At 39.7% G+C, this 24,839-nt stretch overlaps 2 protein-coding genes across 2 annotated transcripts; both read right to left on the bottom strand.

Moving 5' to 3' along the window:
- Nucleotides 1-136: 136 nt before the first annotated feature.
- LOC149311182 (amine sulfotransferase-like) lies at nucleotides 137-11,247 on the bottom strand. The gene is made up of 7 exons (XM_089528494.1): nucleotides 11,176-11,247; nucleotides 9,826-9,975; nucleotides 8,386-8,594; nucleotides 6,635-6,761; nucleotides 4,650-4,744; nucleotides 3,548-3,728; nucleotides 137-269 (listed from the first exon to the last, which is right to left on the bottom strand). The coding sequence occupies exons 2-7, from the start codon at nucleotides 9,965-9,967 to the stop codon at nucleotides 148-150; spliced, it is 876 nt and encodes a 291-aa protein (XP_089384620.1). The 5' UTR covers nucleotides 9,968-9,975; nucleotides 11,176-11,247; the 3' UTR covers nucleotides 137-147.
- Nucleotides 11,248-15,400: 4,153 nt separating this feature from the next.
- LOC149311181 (amine sulfotransferase-like) lies at nucleotides 15,401-24,101 on the bottom strand. Its single transcript, XM_089528493.1, has 6 exons — nucleotides 23,960-24,101; nucleotides 21,967-22,175; nucleotides 19,907-20,033; nucleotides 17,274-17,368; nucleotides 16,390-16,570; nucleotides 15,401-15,522 (listed from the first exon to the last, which is right to left on the bottom strand). The coding sequence occupies exons 1-6, from the start codon at nucleotides 24,099-24,101 to the stop codon at nucleotides 15,401-15,403; spliced, it is 876 nt and encodes a 291-aa protein (XP_089384619.1).
- Between the last annotated feature and the right edge of the window lie 738 nt (nucleotides 24,102-24,839).

Below are 24,839 nucleotides of genomic sequence, written 5' to 3'. Positions count from 1 at the left end.
GCATTTAGAACCTGGACATTATGAGAATTTAACAGAATTTCCCACTAAAATGTGCAAACTGATTTGGAAACAAGTTGGGACAAATTTGTTGCTTCACTAAAGCAAAAATCTGTACAAAGCAATAGAAGTAAGTTTATTTATTGCATTTCAAAATTCATTGATATCCCAGTAGAACTTGAAGGGTAGCTTTTCCATTCTCTCCTTAAAAACATTATCAAACCTTTCACTCTGTGCAACTGTCATCGTGTTTTTCCAGTCTCCAACAGTACCTGGTACAGCATTGAGGGAGAAATGGAGATAAAAGTGATTATTAGCATCCATTCTTCATGGGTGGGATGGAGTAGTGGTCCAAAATCATAATCTTTACTGTGGGAAACTGATGCTACTTGGTGTACCACCACCATACAACTGCCTACTGCCTCATGTCCATTGTATGATCAGATAGAAAATTCACAAACTCCCAGAACACCATAGCATGACTTCCTAGCATTCCCTGAAGTTGAAGAATAGGAATGGAAATAGCTGCTGCTAATAATAATAATAATAATAATAATACTTGTTGTTGTTGTTGTTGTTGTTGTTATCCTGCCCCTCTGCATATTGCAATCGGGGCAGCTTGCAACAATTAAAACATGCAATCCACCCCCTTAAAATATCCCTCTATCCCACCCCCTTAAAATACAATTAAATAATTTACAATACAAAACATATCTTAAATTAATACACAACAAATTAACAATGAATTAATAATGAGTACAAAAAAAATCAGGGTCCAGCGAATTAGATGTTCTTTTTTGGTGGCTGTCAAACTGCAATAGCTGTCAAAATTCTTCTCCTTTCTGGAGAAGGGTGAGAAATATATTTACTGTTCTCCCCACAGGTGAACTATGACAAAAATTAAAATGCTTTGTCTCTCCCAGGGTGATGCAGTGGTGAGAATTTCCATTTGAAAGTCAATTTTCTGGATGTCGTTATTGTCCCAATACTAAGCTGAGCAATAAAACATCAGGGGTTGCAATTGGCAGTTGTTGTTGTGTGACTTCAAGTCATTTTTTTACTTTTGATGACCTTAAATACAAACCTATTACAGGGTTTTCTTGTCCTGACTTGTTCAGAGGGGCTTTGCCATTCCCTTCCTCTGAGGCTGAGAGAGCATGAATTACCCAAAGTCTCACAGTGGGTTTCTGTGATCTAGTTTGCCTGGTGCTTTTGGAGGGCAGCTTAGATCATAATAAATGAAGGCAGACTAATACATATATATTTAAAACATGCAGGGGTAGCTGAGTTGGCAATTTAGAAAATTTAAGAACATATATATTGACAATGAGATGCTGCAATTCTGTGTTGTTGGTTTTTTTTTTTTTTTTTTTGCAAATGACTGAATTCAAATTTGTCAACACTAAAACAGAAAATTTTACACAAATGAAGCGGAAGGTACAGTTAGACCTCCATATTCATGTGGAATCTGTTCCAGAACCAAAATCCACATATGTTCAAGCCCCGTTAAAATTAATGGCAGCGTGGTATGTGCACATCTGCTAGCATGGATGTGTGTACATGCTGCCATTAAGCAAAACGGGCTTGCTGTCTGTGAACAGTTAAATCCGTGGATGGCAAGTCCACCAATAAGAAGGGCAGACTGTATCTTTTATGGAAAGGTATAGTTCTTTAAGAATATAGTAAAGACAAACTGAGAACTGTTTTCCATTTTGGCTCCTTATGTGTTGCATTCCAACCAAAAAGATTAGTTGAAGAAGCACTCTGTGTAGCTCAGGAAACACCCACACACTAGGGTCCTCAGAGGCAGCTCCTTGGAAAGACTACAAATATTCATTCAGTTGCATTGCTCCTTATCTGTCAGAACTTGAAAACATTGCCTTTTTTGGATTGTAGATCCCATAGCTGGGTGGGGAATATAGGTGCGGTTGTCCAAAACTTTTCCAACTTCAAATTCTCTCCCAACACCCCTTCTCTCCGGTGCATACTATAATGCCCAACTTGAATCAGCTAACAATAGAAAATACAGTCTAGTGTGGTGTTTAATATGTTAGCAATTGGGTGGAAAGTTCTGAGTTCCCATCCTTGATACAATTTAAATTTACATTGTGGCTTTATGGCACTCAGTGTCAGAGTTTAAGGCCTACTTTACAAGATTATTGGACTCAATCCCACTCTGAACTGAACAAAGAATACAGATGCTCCATACAATTATGCATCTATTTCTTTTTTAAAGCTACTTTTGGGCCACTGTGTTATTTTATCATAACATTTGGCTCTCCAGCTATTGTTGGACTACAAGTACCAGCATTTCCTAGCTGATGTAGACAAAGCTGAGAACTGGGAGCTACAGTCAGCAACATCCAGATCATGGAGGCTTTGCTACTTGAAGGAGCAGACACACACACTTTACAATCTCTATATTCCCTTTAGTTTATGATCTAAGATGGCCCAAAAAGCAACAGGCAAGCCAGACCACTGGGTCAGAAACCCATTCGGTGACCAAGTCACAGTCTCTCAGCCTCAGTGGAAGGCAAACACAAATCCCCTGTGAGCAAATCTTGCTAAGACAAACCATTCAGAACTAATTTCAAATGGACATTCTTTTGTCTTGTCAGTTCATTTGTAAATGAACCATTTGAAGATTCTCATGGCTAATCCAAGGAGGTAAGAAATTTCTTGGCTCATTAATTTTTTTTTAAGGGGGGAGAAAACAAAATAGCAATAGCAAGTACATTTCTATACCACTTATCAGTGAACTTAAGCACTCCCTAAGCAGTTTACAAAGTGTAAGCTAATTGCCCCCAACAATCTGGGTACTCATTTTAGCAATCTTGGAAGGATGCGAGCCTGAGTCAAGCTTGAGCCCATATGTTTACCAAATTGCAATGAATGATCATCACATCCCTACTCATGAATTTGGTGATTGATAACACAAAATATACAGAACCCAAAATTAATGTTTTCTTGTCCTTGATTCCAAAATAGGTAATTTAATTCTTCCAGATGTTATATCTTCTGAACAGTAACATGTGTTCATGTTCCCCAACCTAGCTTTCCTTTTTGTGTCATATAGGTGAGAGTGAATTTCCCCTTTTGGAAGCCTGCTGGAATGTCCACTCAGTTTTTGAATAGATTTCAGTGCTGCCCTGCACAATTTAACATTTGAATAAATGCTCCCCCCCTCCCCCCCCCAAAAAAAACAGTACTAGACTTCCAGCCACTTTGGGCTCTTCATTTATTTTGGCACTTTTGCCACTTTATGCAGCTCCCAGAGGGTTCTGGCACAGAAAATTGACTTTCATACTTATTGCAGTTGCTCAGCCCTCATTTAAATGCTTATAAACAAAACTATATGATACAGGCAAAATTTATAATAAAAGAGAATTAAAAGCAGAACAGTTCAGCACAATAAAACCATATGTACCAAAGCCTGAAAAATTAAAATGATTTTTCTATGTGCCTAAAATTGTGAGAATAGAGGTTAGCTAAGAATGTGGGTTATTCACACAAGCTCCACTACACTGAATGTCATTGGCCAATGACTTACCTTTGCGCAGAAAGCGTCCCTTGGTGAAATCTAGGATTTCAGGGGGCGTGTTTGTATGATTAGCTCTACGATCCACACTCATTTTGCCAAATGAAGCCTTATCAACAATGTCATCCAACTCCTCTTCAGTCAGTCTCTTTCCTAGGAAGCTGCATATTTTCAATACTGAGCTTCCCAGATCCTAAGAGGAGAGAGGGATTTGCTGTGACACCCGGTGGGGGGGCCTCCGGGGAGGCAGGACTTCTGGTGCCGCACGCCACACAGGAGCGTGTGCACACACATGTGAATTGCATATGCGGCCGAGCTGCGGCCCAGATGGGGTGCCCTAGGCCCTGGGAAGGCCCTGGGGGGATGGGCAGGGGACCAACCAGGTGTCATCCCCTCTTCTGGGGGTGTCACCCAATATGGCCCACATTTCCCGCACCACCACCACCAGCCCAGTGACGCTACTGCCACATCCTACTCATTTCACAGGTTGAACTGGACAATAAGAACAGTTTGAGAAGAAATACAAAAGAAATATTTTTTTTATGTTAATCTGATTTAGTCTGTGGTTAAGGTAGTAAATCAGAATACATTTAGTTGTGGCTACATTAATGTTATTGTTGTATTGTTTCAATAGCTTATAATTTTATAACATTGTTGTTTTACTGATTGTCTTAGTCGTTTTGAGAGTCTGAAAAACAACCATAGACACAAATATTTGAAAGTTGGAAAACCTTTGTAACATTAAACAAGGAGACTGATGGGGAAACAGAGGCAACAGCAGTGTTAGGTTTTAATTTGTTTATATTGAATTTCCATATAAACCCTCACTCCTCCAATGTTTCTCAATGTTTTTCCAACCGTGGCCCTCTTCTGACCTTGTTTCCTTCCTGTGGCCCCCCTGTCCTAATGGTAGAAAGGTAGCTATTTAAATGTTTTGCTTGTAAATAAAATGTTTTATTTAAAATTTTAATATATATCCTGGGGGGTTGGGCTGAGGGGCAATATGGCCCCTAGTTGAGAAATGCTGCCTAAACAATCCCTGGACTCCCTCAAAAATCTAGATCGTTTTGCATGGCTTTTTAACACTAAGTGGAAAAGCTGTGGCGTGCCTTACCTTCTTCATTTCTTCATACAGAAGGAAGAGAATATTCAAGTTGTTCATCTGAGCAGCCCAGCCTTCTATATGGTCTAGCCACAAATTACCTAATACTTGTAAGAGACAGATTAAATTTTAGATCAGTTGAGCATGGATTTTGGCATCATAGATTTCTGTGTTGTGTGAAGCAGTCCCAGTGCAGATCTAATCTCAAACAGATGTTATGGTCTAGCCATAAATTACCTCCCCCCCCCCCAAGAACAGCTGGGGAGGCAGAGGCTGCACACTGGATGCTGGAGGGAGACTGTAAAAATCCCCACTTGTCGAAGAACATACCCCTCCAGATGAGACTTTGAGACTTCCTCCCACCAGCCTAAGAATAACATGCACTGCTAAAACAGAGGCTCCAGCACTGGACAGAGGCCTGGACCTTTTTCCTACTTGCCTTGTAACTTCAGTATTTAAAATGTATTTTGTATTTTTATTGATTTTGCTGTGCTTTTGTAAATTTGTTTTAATGATTTAAATATTTATTGTAACTGAGTGTTATTATTATGAAATGCTGGGGAGATGTAAGGGGACAGTATTATGTTGTTGTTGTTTGTATTATGTATTTTATTTTCTGTTGTAATCTCACCTTGATCCATAGGGCGAGGTGGGAAATATAAATTAATCCTATTATTATTATTATTATTATTATTATTATTATTATCATCTAATATTTGTAAGAGACAAGACTAAATGTTAGAGAAGCTAGCAGCAGATTTTAGCAGTGCAGGTTGCTCTGATATGTGCAGCAAAGTTCCAGTGCAGCTTTGGTCTCAGACAGTTGTCTGAATGCTTAAATTTTATGCAAGGGCGGCTGTTTCCATTGTTCAAAGTAAGGAGCAGCCTTCGTGAAGATGACTTTTAGGAGGAAGGAACACAGACACATGTGTCTTCCTGCTGCCTTGAGACTCATACAGCACAGGATGCTCCCAATCGCTGGTTTTGAAGGAAGATTGTACATCCAATCTTGTTGGCTTTCAATCACGACATGGAGTAAGACACCATCTTCCCCGGTGCCTCAGGCAGCACTGTGTCATGGGCCGGTGTTTTCCCCCTCCTCCTCATTATCAGCTTGGGAATGATGCACATATAATGTACCCAATATTGTATTTGCTGAACTGATGAACCCACCCATTGAAACAAAAGGTGGTGTACAATATTTTTATGCACAGGTATTTAGAGAACAAGGCTTGCTTTCTTTTCCTGAAACAAAACTGCCATGCCAGACAATGATGCTTTCTTTCTGCACTTAGAAGGATCAAATATGGCCAGCATTTTGCTCCATCTCTTCACTTGCTGACACATTTGGAAATTTGTACAGCTTCTGAACCACACATCCCCACACAGGATGCACTGCAGGAGTCAGAATGTATGATTACCAGTGCAATGAAATGCACCTTGGCTGACCCATCTTTACTCAGGAATGGCCATAACTGTTGCACAAGTGGAATCTGGTAGAAGGTACTCCTTGATACTGTAGGCATGTGGGACTCCACTCACACTTCAAGGATGCAATTGTTCCTTAAGTGGGCAAGGGGACAATTTCAGTCAGATCAGAGAAAGGGACTAGTTCCTGGACTCCCAAGACCCCCTTCTATTAGCATCACTTATCAGCATCCCTGCTAAGGCAATGCCAACTCAGGGCTGTGTGTTCCTCTTTTCCTAATGCCATCAAATTCTATTTCCCAGACTAGACACCATGCTGTCGTGGTCAGTTGCTTAGGAACTTTATAGTATTCCCATAGCTTTTCTTCTTTCTCTATTCCCTTCCATGTTAAATAAATCCAAATTTGACTTTTCTCCTCTGCCCAATATGTTGCCCACTGCGTGTTATCTATGTTCAGGATGAGTTGCATTATGAAATTACTCCTCACTCCATATGCCAATTTTTGGGCAAACATTGTAAGTGATAGACAGTCAAAGATAACTGTCTATTCAAATCTGTTAATGCTTACCTTTACCAGCCAAAAACCTCTCCATAAAAATGTCAAAGTCTTCTACTTCTTCCATTTTGACAGACATTTTGGAAAAATGATAGTAGGAGACCAACACATCCTTTGGGTTTCTGGCCACATAGATAATCTGCAGAAACAATGATATTAAAAAATCTCTAGTTATGTCAAATATTCTGATCACCCAGAATTTTGGGGGCTGAGTGTGTGTGATATGTCCAAGGTTACCCAGTGGGTTCCCATGGCTGAGCAGGGAGTCAAATTGTATCTGCAGACCCTAAGGGACTTATCACATGAGGTTAAAAATAGGTATTGTAACAGTGCTACAACGGCATGATGAGAAAGCGAGGCAGCATAGAACACATCTTACCGCACAGGAGAATGCCACTGCCAGAAATTCCCATCATGTTCCAGATGTGTCCCAGAGGGGGCGATTTTCAGGAACTGTTTAGAAGCATTTCTGAAAATCGCCCCCTTCTGGCGGCGGCAGAGGTGTTCTCCTGTGTGATAAGATGCATTCTATGCTGCCTTCCATTCTCATCACGCACCCTTTGGTAACATGACAGGCCATTCTAGGGCCTGTGCGATAAGCTTAAATGTTGTGCCCATCCCACTGCTGTCCTGTTACTGTGCTGCATCTTTTCACTGATGGGCAAAACCCATAAATCAACTTTTAATATTGCTATTATAGTGCAAATATAGAAGTGTGAAAAGGCTCTGCCAGTGTGACTGTTTTGACAGAATAGGACATTGCGGGGAGGAGGGGTGCAGAAGGAATGGGGTTGTGAGGTGAACAAGAGGGGAGAGTTGTGAGACTGAAGCTGAGAGATTGTGGTGGGAAACAGGAAAAGGAAATTATGACCTGGGATCATTGGCAGGAAGGGATTCTTCAGTATTCATGTTGGGGGGAGTAGTGATATCCATCAAGGGGTGTTTCACTCCTTACCCACTCCCAACAATGTGGACGGGTGCTTAAATAAACCAGCAGGCATGGAATTAGCCTTCTTTGGCATCACAAGTGGGAGCAAGAGAGGAGGAAAATCAGGCATCCTCATGGTACTGTCTGTTATAATCCTAGATTGAAGTGGGGGCTTATCACACCTGGGGGGTTTTTAAGCAGACTAGTCATGCAAAAGAACAGAGATGTGATAAGAAATATTTTCAAAGTATATTCCTGTTTTCTTTCATAATGCAACTACCCCAAGACAGGGGGCTGGTGTGATAATGTCCATAGACAAGAGGTAGCAAAATGACTTGAAGCTTTATTGTCTGTGGTTTTTGCCTTCATCATAAAGTAAAGCAAATGGAGACCCTTTTGTTTGTTTATGTTTCAGGAAGATTTTGTAGACTCATTGCTCAAGGGGAGAAGGGCCCTATATAATGTGCTGTATTGTCTGCTATTGACATTGGAACCAATTTCTGAAAGGAGGTACATCAGTGTTTTTGCTACTGTGTACACAATTTATGGTTGACCCTAAGGCAACCTTATCCTGTAAGAAATAATTATTTCAACAGATTGATTAAGAAATAAAGCATCTCCACTTGAACATTTTCCTGTTGCCCCATCATAACGTTTATATTATGTATGTCAGAAACTTTTACAATGGAAAATAACAGATGCTTCATCCTTTCATGTCTGTGATCATTAACCTTCTGTAGATGATTGAACAGAGTGTTTGCTGCAGTTTCTCATTCTCAGAAGACCTTTGTATCTCAGTTTTTAAAATCCTTCTCGCTCCAGCATCAAGCCGTACCTTTCCAATTCCATCTTTTAATCCTTTTGGCACTAGATAATAGGGTAGATGGGTAGCAAAGAAACGAGGTGATGGAGAATTAACATAATCTCTGTTGCGGACATTGTACTCCAGCCATGGAACTCTGTCTAACAGATCAGTGTCTTCAGTTCCATTTCGATGACCTTCATGATAAATATGGCTCAAAATATTCTGTGTCCATATGGTGCCTGTGTAAATATGAAGAGTCTGATTTAATGCATTCGCAAGCATCAACGTACCTATTACTTTCAGGGTAGCATAAAGTTCATATTTATTTCTCAGATAACATACTTAGATTGCAATACTGTGAAGAAAACGAAGGAGGGACATGAAGGGAAGCCCAAGCAAATGTGGCTGAATCAGGTCAACAGCCATTAAAATAGAGGAGGTTCAGGATTTGGGATATGCCTTTTGAACAATATTGGTTGCCATGATCATTCCATGGCCCCCAAACACAGTCAGTTACCATGATAGTTCCATCTATTTATAAAGTAACATTATTTTTGGCAATTTCTGCAAAGTAACCAACAGAGTTTCTTTTTAATTGCCCTTTAAAAAAGCCCTAAATGAGGCACAGCAAGTGCCAGATAGTATTCTTGCTCTGCCATCTAGGCAGAAAACAGTCTCATTACTATAATAGTAACTAATAAATTGTTATTGCCCTGCAAAGGGGTGATGTTATCCATCCTTATTTTAAATAATCATGAACTCATCTGTACCTTTGTTAATGGGAAAGAGTCAGTACACCAGGGAGAAGATGCATTGACATGGCTCATCCAGAAAAGAGAGGTCTGCAGCTGTTCCATCATCCACTGTTGTGGTCTTTCTTCTCCAAAAATGCTACCTGTGTGCCTACCTACTACCTGCTCAGAAGGATCATCTACATACCTGCAAGAGCAAGCTTCAGGCTCCTTGGGAACTGTTTAGAAGCTGGTGACGCTGGTGAATCTTCCCTAAAAGGGGCTGCCTGGGTTGTGCACCGACTATCAGCAGAGTTGGTGCTTCTGTGGTGGAGAGAGGGCCAGTTATTCTGTTGGAGAGTTAAGCAGAGGATCTCCTCCCCTGTTTATTTTAACCTTTATACAGAAAGCATGGGAATGGGAGAAGCCGTTACAACATTAATAGGTGCCAGGAGATATGGAAACAGAGCTACCAACACAGGAGAGGGGAGAGCCGCAAAATGGTGGTTGTCCCTAAACTGTCTCCCACCACAAATAGTCTGGATAGCCTTGGCAACAGTCCCCCTGGACTGAAACTGTTGCTGCTTAGTGCCAGGTCAGTAGATGGGAAAACATCTTTGCTCCAGAATTTGATCTTGGATGAGCATGCTTATCTGGCTTGTATTACGGAGACTTGGCAGGGTGAAGCAGGGAGAGTTAACCTCTCCCACCTTTTCCAATTGGATATTTCCTTTTTTACCTGATTTTGGAAAAGTAACCAGAAAAATGTCACTGTCTCTGATTTTGAAATCCTCCAGTGAATCAATGTATTCTGGTGTAATTGTATCTCTGAGAAAATAGGATCCTTTGTGTTTGAACATATACTTGTCTGATGGCTCCATTCCTAGTACTGCTGACAAAACAGTATAAAAAGGACAATAGTTGTTCCAATTAGTTAGGTGGAATGAGAAAAAATAAAAAAAAGTAAGAAAAACATTTTTAATTGAACATTTTCATGAACTTCAATCAATTTTCCATTCTTCAGATATTGAAAACACAAAAAAATTGTGGGAAGGGAACATTCCCAGCTTAGGATCCAAAAAGCTTTTGAATTGCTCAAAACAATGCAAAGTTCTAAAACTTGCTGACTTCCTACTAATAGATTTAGCTTCATAAAAGCTAAACATTCTGAATCTTTCTGAACATTCTGAATCTTTTTTTAAGCTAAAAAATTTAGGATATGACCCACTTTTTAAAACTGATTTTTTTTTTAAAAAAAAGTTTAGATTTGATATCTAGTCACAACTAATGTACAGTCATTCAATTAATGAAACTTGCATCAACATTGTTGAGCACGTTCCACTGATTCAATGAGCCCACTCTACGTAGGAGCAGCATTTTGATTTATGCCACAGTTCCTTAAATTAGTGGTAAATTTTGATAATACAAATAAAGCATCATTATACCTGACAAAGAACTTCTAATGAATTTTCTGTCTGCTGCCTACAAGGTAAGGAAAACTTATTTAAAATGCAAATATCCTATGGGAGAAAATTGCATATTTACAGTCCTCCAAAAAATATAAAATAAGTAACAAGAGGAGTAGTCTATCAGTTTTCAGACTGCATCTTCCAAAAATGCTCATCCATTTTGGCTGACGCTTCTGAGTACTGAAGTCTAAGAGTTTCCTGCCTCATCTTAAACAAGAGTGCTCTTGCTAGGACTCTCATATAGCACACTGTGCATGTGTTCACATTGCAGCTATTCATATTCAGATGGAATTGTGTTCTTTCCTTATTTGCACCCAGGCCCAAGTATGTTCTAAATCTATGGCATTATTCAAGCAGAATGAACATGTATATTTTCATGTTAATTGAAGAGTGCATATTCAATTTAAGTAAACATGTAAGGTACAATCCCTATAGCCTCTTTGCCTCTTTGGAGCAATTTCCCAATGAAAACTCAATGAGGAACAGTCTGTGAGTGAAGCAATTCTGAGGGTGAATGGAAGAATTTAGAGAATAATGAGAATTATCTACACTTGATTTGTTTGTTTGTTTTGTTTTTGTTTCTAAGCTAACACAAATACTTATATTTATGCAGCACTTACCTTCTAAGTTTTGTTTCTAATGTCAGCAAAGGTTCTGCTGCTGTTGCTGCTTGGACTATTCCAAGTTCCAACCTGTTAGGTAATTTTTTTTTCTGAGAACTATCCAAATACTGGAATTAAAGGTTGATCCTTAGTAAATCATTACATAAACTGCCACATACAAACTGTTTAGTTCCTGTTTAATATCAAAAAGAGAGCATGTAGGCAGGAAATGTCAAGGGTTAGAAACTAGGTAAAAACTGATTGACTGGACAGTTGGATACTTCCAATCAACTACTCAGTGCTTGTGCTTAATGTTTTCAAACCTTCTCTAGTCATATCAACTCTGTTCACATATGTTTAGTATAACTCAGGTCGAATTGAATGCTCAGTCAATAAATCAATCCATGAAATATTCAAATCAGCCAACACCCTTTCAGAAAATCTGTTATTTTTATTTAATCAAATCTTTGATCTTTATGTACACCACTTTGAAATCTTCTTGAAGGCAATGTGAGCTGAAACAGACCACCAAGTTAAGCCTTCTGGGAAGCTTGGGAGCACAGCGTTTACATGCTACATGTTCCTGAGCTGCTTCGAAGCTGCACGGAAGCCACATGGAAGCCACCCAGTTGTACATAAGACAAATTCATGATGATCCAGTGGCATGGTGTTTACATGCCACATACTGCCAAAGAGTCACAATGCAGGTGAAAATTGGCTTTTTGTCACCTGAAAAAGGAGTGGCTCTTTGCTGCTCCTTTTTTGGGCATCTTCAAGGCAGCTTGGCAATCCGCCTTTGGAAGGGGCGGCTTCAATCCACCAGTCTATTTTGGCCTTGAGTCTCACTGATTCTACTCTTCTCAGCAAGGAGTCACCCACCACCACTACACATCTTCTCCAAGGCTTAACAGTGGTTGCTCCACACGGTGGTGCTCCCAGGGTCCCCTGCCCTTTCTCTGAGGACTATCTCTCCTGCTCTTCCTTATCATCCCTGATAAAGGAGAGCATCAAATCAGTTCTGTAGCTGCAAGTTCCCTGGTTTACCTACTTCTGTGTGTGACATTCCTCTAACTGTCTATCTCCTGTTATCATGCTCTGTGAAGAAGCTGGAGATTCAGTGTCTGTGCCAGCCAAGACTGCTGACAGTGAGGACAGGCAGGAATCCAGCACCAGTGCAGCAGAAGTTCCTGCTACCTTGGGCACTGAGAAGAAAGAGGAGGCAGACTTACCTGTGCCTTCTTTCAACCAACAAATATTTGAAAGAAAGGCTCAGCATCACTCACAAAAAATTTATAACAAACACTGAGTAATTGGGGCACAACTGCACTAGAGAGGTGGAGATAAAAGCCTGGAAGAACACTAAGGCGGGTTACAGACCACCAAAAAATACGTAGTGACTACGTATTAGGGTTAGGAAGGTGCGGTGCTTCCAGTTACCTATGATCAGCTTGACATCCTGTGTTGGTGTGTTGTCAGTTTCATCTTGGACTCCTTCATGGAATCTCTCAATTTCTTCTTTGCCTGCCTTTGTGGTTGGAGTATATAGTTGAATTATGTTGATATTTATAGGTTTCTTGTAGAGCCTTATTGACACAATTTGGTGTGACTTTGTATTGTATCCTTTTACAGCGTGCCCGCACTGTACATGGGCTCACCATACGCAGATTTGAGGTTATGCAGATGGCAAGCCCTTATATGGCAAATGGGGTGCACCATGGGGGGTGGGATTTGCCTTATGCCAGGGGGAGGGTCTAGAACAGATCCCCCACATAAGGCAAGGGTGCACTGTACTTGTTTTGCCAGATCACCCTTAGTATGAAGGCCACACTGTTTCTTTGTGCCTTTTCATTTCCTGAGTAGTACACTGTGTAGTTGTCTGTAGTTTATTTGGGACTGTCTCATCACAGAGTGAGAGGATCATGCAAGGAGAGTCAGCTTTGCCTCCATGTATGCAATACCAACATGTGTTAGCTATGATGTTACTTCTGTTCGCTCAACATCAGTGTCACCCACTGATGCCAGTTCAAGATATTTGAGCTTATGATAGAATATAGAGGATGCTCTGGTAAAATTAAAAAGTAAACCTTACAATTATTACTGCAGGAGATCCATCTGGGATAGAAAAGAAGATAGACAAAAGAAGATCACCTATACTTTACAACAAGAGTCCCTAAAGCTGACTCTCATGTGTGAATGTGAGGCCTCCTGAGGTGAGAGCCTCATGGATGGTCCCTCTCATAACAAAGGCTCATGAAAAGACACTAACTTTGCAAGAAGAGGGTACTGATAGGCAGGCAGCCAGGAAGCAGAAAAGGCTTCAACATACAGATCAAGAAACAAGACAGGTGAAAACCAAGAGGCAAGCATGCACTTTAGAGCTCCCTGTGTCACTAATTACTAAATCCAAGCTTTTATTCTTCTTTAGTTCCAACACTCCCCCACCTGGACCAGGTCTTTGGCCTAAAAAGCAAAATGATATATAAAGTGTCTTTGGGCATATGTAGAGCTTAGAACATGTGTGAACCAGAAGCAAAAAGCAATGGGTTGCCATGCATGTTCTGTGCAAATTTATCAGTTTAAGTAATTTCAAAATGGAGACACAGCGCTTTCTTCCCAAAGAAGGTTTCAAAGTGGTGTACATAAAGACTGAAAATTTGATTCAATAATGGCCTCCGTGCAGCTTCCAGGTTGTTTGGGAGCATGCGGTGTGTAAATACCATGCTCCCAAGCTTTCCGGAAGGTGGCTTAACTTGCCAGTCTGTTCCGTCTCATAGTGCCTTCAAGAAGATTTCAGAGTGGTGTACATAAAGATCAAAGGTCTGAGTCAATAAAAATAACAGATTTTTTGAAAGGCTGTTGGCTGATCTGAAGTTGTCATGGACTGATTTATTGACTGAATGTTCAATTTGGCCCATGTTACACTAAATATAAGTGAACAGAGTTACTGTACCTACAGAAGCGTCAAAAACAACAAGCAAAAGCAGTGATATTGGAAGTATCCAACACTCCAATCTCTACATTGTTACCTGTTTTCTAACCCTTCACTTTACCTATGTATGTAAACACAGTGTGTGTCACAGTTTAAGGAAAGATTAAAGGAATTATGTTAGTAGCATGAGCTTTCGTAGACTAAAGTCTACTTCCATACGCACCCTGCTGAATTGGATGAATGAAAATTCATTTTCAATATATCACTTTTAAGAAATTCATATTCACTAGAAACTCAAAATATGTTCAAAATAGGCTTCCTTGGCAGTAGAAGTGCATGTCTGTTCATTTGCACTGAAACACACTTCAAATACTACAGAAACAAATTCATGACCATTTATTCTATCATTTAATAATTCAGGTTTCTGATGATTCCTCTTTTTTCACTGAAGTTTTGCAGGGTATCTAAAATTAAGCAGAATGTTATGGATTGTGACCAGCTGGAAAATGTAAAATCTGTTGGCTGTTTGGCCATGTCTCTCCTTTAAGTAATATGTTTTATAGTAATTTAATTCTAAGATTAAGTTCATTTTAAAATTTCAATTTAGATCAATCATTTTACCTTTTTTTTAAAGTTCAAATCAGATTACTCTTTTTGTTTTGTTAGGTTTCAAAATGTATTCATCCACTAATTTTTTAATTAGTTTCTTCTTATTGTTGTGAAATTTTAAACTCAGGAGACAATACAGTATGTGGTCAGAAAATATATAATATGAAACAGTATGTAAGATGGTTGGCTGTCTTAAAACCAAACTACTTTTTGCATCAAATGCATTGTCACATGTAAAGCTCCCCTTCATGAATCAGTTATAGAGCTCACATGGAGATATATATTGTTAAAAGGATTCTTTCTCCTGCATCTGCATTCCTGCCCAAAATCTACTTTAAAAAGCTCCAGTTTGCCCAAGAAGTAACATTTCTAAGGCAATCAATGGGGAAGAAAGGGAGATATCAGTGTCAGAGTAAAATATATAATTTTGCCATAGCCACCATGAGGGAGTGAAGGAATACATCATACAAAATATAGGATTTAAAATTCTCCCATATCTACTTATGAGTCAATATCAAACCTGTTCATTTCAAACATGCTTATATTTTGAGAAAGGCATTCAGAATCTGGACACTATGATAATTCTGTTAAAACTGTGTCCATTTTACCAACCAAAATGTGCAAACTGACTTGGAAACAAGTTGAGACGAATTTGTTGCTGCACCAAAGTAAAGGTCTGTATAAAGCAACAGAGGCAGATTTGTTTCAAAATTCATTGATATCCCAGCAGAACTTGAAGGGCAGCTTTTCCATCCTCTCCTTGAAAATACTGTCAAACCTTTCATTCTGTGCAACTGTCATCGTGTTTTTCCAGTCTCCAACAGTACCTGGTGCAACAATGAGAGAGGAATGGAGATGAAAGTGATGATTAGCATCTATTATCCATGAGCTGATGGGGGTAGTGCTCTAAAGCCATAATCCTTACTGTGGGGAACTGATGCTATTTGGTGCACCACTACTGTACAACTGTCAATTGTTCCATGCCCATTGTAAGATGAAAGTCACAAGCCCCCAGGGCACAGTAGCAAGACTTCCTAGCATTTCCTGAAGCTCAGGAATGTGGAAATTGATCATACAAAATACATAGAATCCAAAATTAAAGTTTTCTTGTCTTTCTTTATTTTATTTATTTCCAGGACTTATATCCTGCCTTTCTCCCACAATAGGGGTGTGGTTCATTTGACTCATCCAGATGTTATGTCTCCTGAACAGTAGCATTAATTCGTGTTCCTCACTTGTGCCTTTTTTTATTTAAGGTCAAAAAGAAGGATAATGAATTGCCCCTTTTGGAAGCCTGCTGGAGTTTCAGTTCACTTTTTAAACAGATTTAAACAGCTCCCCTGCACAATTTAACGTTTTAGTAAATGCTATCTTTTTCAAAACCAGAACTAGACTTCCAGCCACTTTGGTTGTTTCTTTATTTTACCACTTTTGACACTTCATGCAGCTCCCAGAGGGTCCTGGGGCAGAAAATTGACTTTCAGACTCACTGCAGTTGTTGCCATAATTCTCTACTAAAAACCGGGATGAAATGTAGGACAAAATTTAGACCAAAACGTAGGACAATTGTAGGATAAAATTTAGACCAAAATGTAGGACATTTAAGAAAAATGGAGGACCTCAAGAGGTCAGCTAAGCTTCTGGGTCATTCACACAAGCCCCACCACACTAATTGTCATTGGCCCCTGACTTACCTTTGCGCAAAAAGCGTCCTTTGGAGAAATCTAGGAATTTAGGGTGCATGAATGAATAATTAGACCGAGGATCCACACTCATTTTGCCAAATGAAGCCTTATCCACAATGTCATCCAACTCCTCTTCAGTCAGTGTCACTCCTAGGAAGTTACATATTTTCACCACATTGCTTCTCAGATCCTATGATGAAATGTGGATTAACTATGACATCTGTCATGACTAGAGGTCACTACAGCCTACCTGTTTCACCCATTAGACTGGACTTTAAGAATACTTTGGTAAGAAATAAAGAAATAAAAATCATTTTACAGCAGTCCAATTTCATACACTAGTCTGCTGTTAAGGTAGTGTGGCAGAATATCTTAAATTGTTGCTACTTTAATGTTATTGTTGTATAGTTTCAATCGCTTATAATTTTAATACATTGTAGTTTTGCTGATTCTCTTCTCAGCCACTTTGAGAGTCTGGAGAAAAACCCCATAGACATAAATATCTGAAAGCTGGAAAACCTTTGTAACATCAAAGATATGGACAGATTTCCCCTTGTATTTCCATCTCTGATTCCTGCCACTCAATGTAGAATATCGGTGAATATAAAGCATATATTTCAAGATACATTATTAAGACAGAAAAGGCTCACCAGCAAGGGACATGCAAATGGTTAACACTTTCTCAAATTAAAGTCTGGGGGAGGAGGAGGAGACTGGTGGGAAAACAGAGGCAACAGTGACATTAGCTTTCAATCTAGTGGTATATAAGCCCTAATTCCTCTAGACTGTCCCCACTTTCCTGCTCTGTCCTTCAGCCCTGGACTCTGTCACAAATCTGAACAAGTTTGCATAGTTTTTTTAACACCAAGTTGGGAAGCTGTGCTGTGCCTTACCTTTTTCATTTCTTCATATAGAAGGAAAAGAATATTGAAGTTGTTCTCCTTAGCAGACCAGCCTTCTATATGGTCTAGCCAGAAATTACCTAATACTTGTAAGAGACAGAGTAAATGTTAGAGTAGCTGAAAGCAGATGTTGGCATCGTAGATTGTTGTGCTGTGTTCAGCACAATTCCAGTGCAGCTTTGGTCTCAGACAGATGTTCTGAATGCTTAAATTTTATGCAAGGACTGCTGCTTTCTCTATACAGAATAAGGAAGCCACCTCATGAACATGATTTTCAGGATGAAAGAATAGAGACTTGTGTCTCCCACAAATCCTCTTGTCACTATTTGAAGCCTTCCTGCTGCCTTGAGACTTGTACAGCACAGCATGTTCCCTATCTCCAGTTTTGAATTGAGATGATACATCTAATCTTGCTGGCTTTCAGTCATGACATGGAGTGAGACACCATATTGCACAGTGCCTCAGGCAGCACTATATCATGGGCCCATCTTCAGCTTGGGAATGATGCACACACCATGCACCCAGTATTGTATTTGTTAAACTGATGAACTCACAAAATAAAAAAAATATGTACAATATTTTATGCAAAAAGTATTTTGAGAACAAGTAAGGACTGCTTTCTTTTCCTCTAACAGAACTGTCATGCCAGGCAATCAGGCTTTCTTTCTGAACTTAGAAGGATCAAATATGGCCAGTATTTTGCTCTGTCTCTTCATTTCAGCAAGAACATTGGAGATTAGTTTGTGTACTGTTCTTTTATTAACACATTTTAAAACTACCCTTCATCTTTAGAGAAGCTAGGGGGCAAAATGACAGTGTGGCTAAGCACATCACACAATGGCTTTGCTGACACATCTAGAAATTGATACAGCCAGTGGACCACACATTGCCACACAGAATACATTGCAGTAGTCAAAATGAATTATTACCAATGCATGAGTCACCTTGGCTCACTCATCTTTACCCATCTTGTTGCACAGGTGGAATCTGGTAGAAGGTTACTGTAGCCATGTGAGGCTCCACTCATAATTTAAGGACGCAATTACCTGACTGCTTCTTAAGGGGGAGCCCAATTTCAGTCAGATCAGGAAATAAATAAATCTTTTATTTATATCCCGCTTATTTGTAAGAAACAATCAATGCAGCTTCTAACAATTAAAATAATACAGATGTACAGAGATAGCAATAATACCCCCCTTAAAAAGGAATTAAATCATTCTAAGATTAAAATTCAAACATTAAAATCAACACATTTATATTAAAATCACATGATATTATAGCACAAAAGCAGTGGGCAAACTCATCATGGCTGGGATTGTACAAATACAGAATACTCCCAAGTATGGGAATCTATATGTAGCTGGGGGCTATTCCAGGAAGGCTTGCCAGAAGAGATCCGTCTTGACCACTTTTTTAAAGCTATCTAAGTTCGATATTTGGCAGATCTCATCTGGCAGGCCATTCCATAGGGTGGGAGCAACAGCGGAGAAGGTCCTCTGGGAGGTTGCCTTCAGTTTAGTCTGTACAGGTTGCAATAAATTCCTCCCAGAGGATCTGAGTGCACGGGACGGATTATATGGAAGCAGGCAATTCCTTAAATAGGTTGGGCCCAAGCCATGTAAGGCTTCAAAGGTGATAACCAACACCTTTTACTGTGCCCGGAAGCTAATAGGCAGCCAGTGGAGTGACTTCAGTATTGGTGCAATATGGTCGCTCCTAGTTGTTCCTGTAATCAACCTGGCTGCCATATTCTGTACCAGTTGAAGTTTCCGGACTAGGCACAAGGGTAGCCCCATGTAGAGCGCATTGCAAAAGGTTACCAGTGCATGTACTACAGTTTTGAGGTCATCCAGTTCCAGGAAAGGGCACAGCTGGCGTATCAGCCGAAGCTGATAACAGGCGCTCTGGGCGATCACATTCACTTGATTTCTCACATGAAGCGAGGGATCAAGAAGCACCCCAGACTGCAAACACAGTCCTTCAGGAAAAGGGACTAGCTTCTAGACCTCCAAGACCTCTTCTTGTTAGCATCCCTGCTACAATATTGCAAGCTCAGGGCCATGTCTTCTTTGACTGGGTTGATCCACCTGCAATGCCTTCTTCCTCTTTTGCTAATACCATCAAATTTACCATCTCATGATATGTTCAAAATATGGTAGCAGTACTTTCCATTTTAACATAATAAAAAAGCCAGTTGAATATGGTTAACTAAAAAATAATCAATCAGGAATATATTGAGGAATATCCCAAACATTCACATCCACATTCTACTCAAATGACATGTGAGTCAGCTTCCAATTCACTTCAGGCCCACATACAGAATCAGACTGTCTTTGAATGGCCACCTTATTCTATCTCCAAGCCTTGATGCCATGCTCTCATGGGCAGTTGCTTAGGAACCTTATATTAATTCCCATAGCTTTTCTTCTTTCTCTGTTTCCTTACATGTTAAATAAATCCAAATTTGATTTTTCCTCTGCCCAATATGTTGCACACTGCATGTTATCTGTATTCAAATGTGTGGTTTTAGGAAATTATTCCTCATTCCACATTTCAGTTTTGGGGTAAACACTATAAGTGATGGAGTCAAAGATAACTGTCTATTCAAATCTGTTAATGCTTACCTTTACCAGCCAAAAACTTCTCCATAAAAATGTCAAAATCTTCTGTTTTTTCCAGTTTGACAGTAATGTTGGAAAAATGATAGTAGGAGACCAACACATCCTTTGGGTTTCGGGCCACATAGATAATCTGCAGAAACAATGATATTAAAAATCTCTAGAGAGGTCAAATATTCTGATCACCCAATCATAGGAATGGGACTTTCTCTCAAATACAGTTCTTCTTATAATATCCTCTCATTTCATATTAATTTTACTGCTATTTAAGGTAGTGAAACATGATTCCAGCAATTGGTGTATCTCATTCTTTGAATTTTTGCCCCTGTATGACAAAACATCTCTATATGAAAAGAGCCCAGTGAACTTGAAAAGCCTCTGAGCTGCTGAAGGAGAGGAATTTTAACTTTTGTTTTTGTTGTTCTGTACCTTCAAGTTCTTTACAACTCATGGTGATCCTAAGGTGAACCCACCATGGTTTTGGGGGGCTGAGTGTGTGTGACATGCCAAAGGTTACCCATATCACATCGGTATCTATGAGCTTCCCTCCAAAAATGATTAAAGTATTGGCATCCCGGAAAAGCAAGCAAATTTGCTAATGATTATTACACACAGAGCACAACAACGGGTTAAAAGCACATTACTCATGCAAGAAAGTGGGTTGAAAGTGAATTTGGGTTTCAGACAGATGAGGACAAATCCCGTTGATAGCTTGGAAATAACTTTTTTTGTGCATGCTCAAAACTGTCATTTCGACAAGTGCATACACATACATGGTCCAGAGAGGGAAGGGAAACCAGGGAGGAAAATACTCTTTGCCCCATAAGCTGTTTCAGAGGAAGGAAGGCAGTGGTTTCCCTTTGCAAACTCCCATAAAACCACACACAAATAAACACACACACACACACACACACACACTAGAGAGAAAGAAGAGGTGGCTGGTCCATAAACCTCCCTGATTTCAGCAAGGGCTGAAACTCCCATATGCCCTCCTTTTCCAGGACATATCCTCCATTTCTCCCTCCTGTACAGGAGGAATTCCAAAACATTCTTTCTCTCGCTCTCCCACCAATTGTTACCTTAGAGGCTGCAGGAGGAGGAGATCAGCCCCACGAGGGAAAGAGGTGTGTGTGTGTGTCCCTTTAAGAACAAGGCTGCCTCCCTCTCCTTGGTACAGCAAAGGAACCATGGGAAATCTGGCAACAGGCAGAATCCAGCAGATGGTTTTCAGACTGTTGCAATTATGTGAAGACAGCAAATTCATGAATGAACTGGAAATGAAAACCTGGTATTTTTATGAAAATGCCTATTCGCTGCTTCACCTCACTTTGTTTGGTTTTTAACCAGTTTGTGAATAACTGAAAAGCAATTGTGAAATTGTCCCTAATGCCCTGGATGACCTTGCATTGTGACCAGTTTAACTTTCCAATTTTCCTCATGTGATAAGGGACCAGTGGGTTTGCTTAGCTGAGCAGGAAATTAATCCTGATTCCAGAGTTGTGGTCAAGAGGAAGCAAAATGACCTGGAGTTTTATTGTCTGTGGTTTTTGCCTCCAACATAAAGTAAAGCAGGTAGAGACCTTTTTGGTTTTGGTTTAGGAGGATTTTGAAGACATGTTGGTCAAGGGCAAAAGAGTGCTCTATAAGGTGCTGTATTGTCTGTTTATTGACCATGGAACCAACTTCTGAGCGGAAGCACATTAATGTTGTTGTTGTTGTGTGCCTTCAAGTCATGTCCGATTTATGGCAATCCTAGGGTGATTTTATCCTGTACGAAGTAATTATTGCAACAGATTGATTAAGAAATAAAGCATCTCCTTTTGAGCATTTTCCTGTTACCCCATTATAACCTTCACAGCATGTAAGTCAGGAACTGGAAAATGCTTCATCCTTGTATGCCTCTGATGACTGAGCAGAGTTTGCTGACAATGTTCATTCTCAGAAGACCTTTGTATCTCAGTTTTTAAATCCTTCTCATTTTAATTTCTAAATATCCTATAGATTCTTTACAGCAAAGTCATGGCAACAAAATAAGTAAATGAAATTACAGAAGTATCAGGCCTTACCTTTCCTGTTCCATTTTTTAATCCTTTAGGCACTAAATAATAGGGCAGATGGGTAGAAAAGAGACGAGGTGATGGCCGATTACCATAATCTCTGTTGAGGACATTGTACTCCAGCCATGGAACTCTGTCCATTAGGACAGTGTTTTCAGTTCCATTTCGATGACCTTCATGATAAATAAGGCTCAAAATATTCTGTGTCCATATGGTGCCTGTGTGAATATGAACAGCCTGATTTAATGAATGCCCATGCATCAACACACCTATTACTTTCAGGGTAGCATAAAGGTTGCAGCTATTTCTCAGGGAACATATTTAAATTGTAGTGCTGGAGAGAAACGAAGGAAGGACAGGAAGGGAAGCCTAGGCAACTGTGGTTGAATCAAATGAACAGACATTAAAATAGAGGAGGTTCAGGATTTGGGATATTACTTTTGAACAGTATTCGTTGCCATGATCATTCCATAGCCCCCAAACATAGTGAGTTACCATGATTGTTCCATATGCTTATAAAGTAACTTTCCTTTTGGCCATTTCTGCAAAGTAACCAAAAGTGTTTATTTTTAATTGCCTTAAACAAACAACCCTGAATGCCATAACTCCCTGGCTGTGTCGGTAATACAGTCTTTCCTCCCGTTTAGCTCACAGTGGTGTCAAGACCTATAACATAGCCTGAAGCACAGGAAGTACTAGCATTCAAACCAGACAATATTTTCCCTCCCATCTAGGCAGAAAACAGTCTGATTACTGTAACAAATGCATCTGAGGAAGTATAATTAAGTTTATGAATTTGCATGCTGCCAACTTCTTTCTTTCAGTTAGTCTCAAAGGTGCTGCAAGATCTCTTTACATACTGGTTGTACAGACTAACACAGCTAAATCTTTGAATTTTATTACTTTAACAGTAATTAAAAATTGTTATTTTATTTTAAATTATCATGAACTCATCTGTACTTTGTTATTAGGAAAGAGTCAGCACACCAGGGAGAAAAAGCACTCCCATGATTCCTCCAGAAAAGAGAAGTCTGCAGCTATTCCATTATCTACTATTGTGGCCACTCTTCAGAAGAACGCCTGCCTGCCATCTGCTCAGAAGGATCATCTATATACCTGAAAGAGCAGGCTCCCTGGGAAGTATTTAGCAGCTGCTGAACTAGCACTGACATCACCTGCTCCCTTGCCTGAAAAGGGATATTAGGAGCTGCCTTGGTGCTGGGCCCACTACCAGCAGGGTCACTCTTTTTGGTGTTGCCCTTCTGGGGAAGCTGCTTCAGTGGTATTGAGAGGGCCCGTTTGTCTGTTGGGGTTTCCTCCCCTTTTTATGTTAGCATTTATTCAGAAAACATGGGAGTAGGAAAAGCCATTACAACATTAATAGGTAGTGAGAAATACGGAGTGAAGAGACAGAGCTACATGTCTTTATTGCATGTTGTTCAATTTTTATTGGTTTTTGTGAGGTTGTTTTTATAATGTGTAAGTTTTAAATGATTCTGTGAACCTCTTTGGTTACCTCGGAAAAGCGGTATAAAAATAAAGCTTATTATTATTATTATTATTATTGTTATTATTATTATTATTATTACCAACCTAGGAGAGGGGAGAGCCACATAAGGTCCTAGCCCCAAAACTAGTGATGTCCAAACTCTGGCCCTCCAGGTGTTTCAGCTCCCAGAATCTCAAACCATTAGCAAAGGTGGCTAAGGCTTCTAGGAGCTGAAATCCAAAACAACTGGAGGACCAGAGTTTGGACATTGCTGCCGTAAACTGTCCCCACCTCAAATAGTCTGGATAGCCTTGGCAACTGAGCTGAAACTGTTGCTGCTGATTGCCAGGTCAGGAGATGGGGAAACAACTTTGATCCAGGATTTGAACTTGGAAGGGCATGCTGATCTGGTTTATATTCGAGAGACCTGGCAGAATGAAGCGAGATAAATTAACCATTCCCTGCTTTGTCCAACTGGGTTTTCTTTTCTGAGTAAAATATTTCCAGACTTACCTGATTTTGGAAAAGTGACCAGAAAAATGTCACTGTCTTTGATTTTGAAATCCTCCAGTGAATCAATGTATTCTGGTGTAACATTACCTTGGAGAAAATTGAATCCTTTGTATTTGAACATGTACTTGTCTAATGGCTCCATTCCTAGTGCTGCTGACATGGCAATATAAAAATGACAATGGTGTCCCAGTTAGTTAGGTGGAATGTGAAAAAAGCAAAACAACAGACAAAAAGTATTTTTAATTGAAAATTTTCATGAACTTCAATCAGTTTTCTATTCTTCAGAGATCAAAAACACCAAAAACATTATAGGGGAAGATTTTCCCAGCTCAAGACCCAAAATGTTTTTGAATTGCTCCAAACATTGCAAAGTTCTAAAACTTGTAGAGTCAAAGGCTTTCATGGCCGGCATCCATAGTTTTTTGTGGGTTTATCGAGCTATGTGGCCATGTTCCAGCAGAGTTTATTTCTGACGTTTCGCCAGCATCTGTGGCTGGCATCTTCAGAGAAATACTTGCTTACTCCCTACTAATAGATTTAGCCTCTGAAAAGATATTCTGAATAATTTTGGATCTTCTTTTATGCTCAGCGTTTTAAGACATGACCCACTTGTAACAAGTGATTTTTTTAAAAAAAGGTTTAGATCTGACAGCTAGTGGAAACTAGAATAGGGTCATTGAACCAGTGGAACTTGCATAAATGTTATTTAACATTTATACTACAGATCCTTGATAATAAAAATAAAGCACCATTATTCCTGGCAAAGAACCACCTCTAATGAATTTTCTGTCTACTGCCTACAAAGTAAGGAAAGCTTTTTGAAAATGTGAATATCCTATGGGAGAAAATTTCCTATCTACAGTCTTCCATATAATATAAA

Source organism: Sceloporus occidentalis, unplaced genomic scaffold (assembly GCF_023333645.1).
Source record: "Sceloporus occidentalis isolate IW3139 unplaced genomic scaffold, rSceOcc1.0.p SCAF_6, whole genome shotgun sequence".
Lineage (NCBI taxonomy): Eukaryota > Metazoa > Chordata > Lepidosauria > Squamata > Phrynosomatidae > Sceloporus > Sceloporus occidentalis.
The sequence above is the reverse complement of the archived record's forward strand: the minus strand, read 5'-3'. Positions and strand labels throughout refer to the sequence as shown.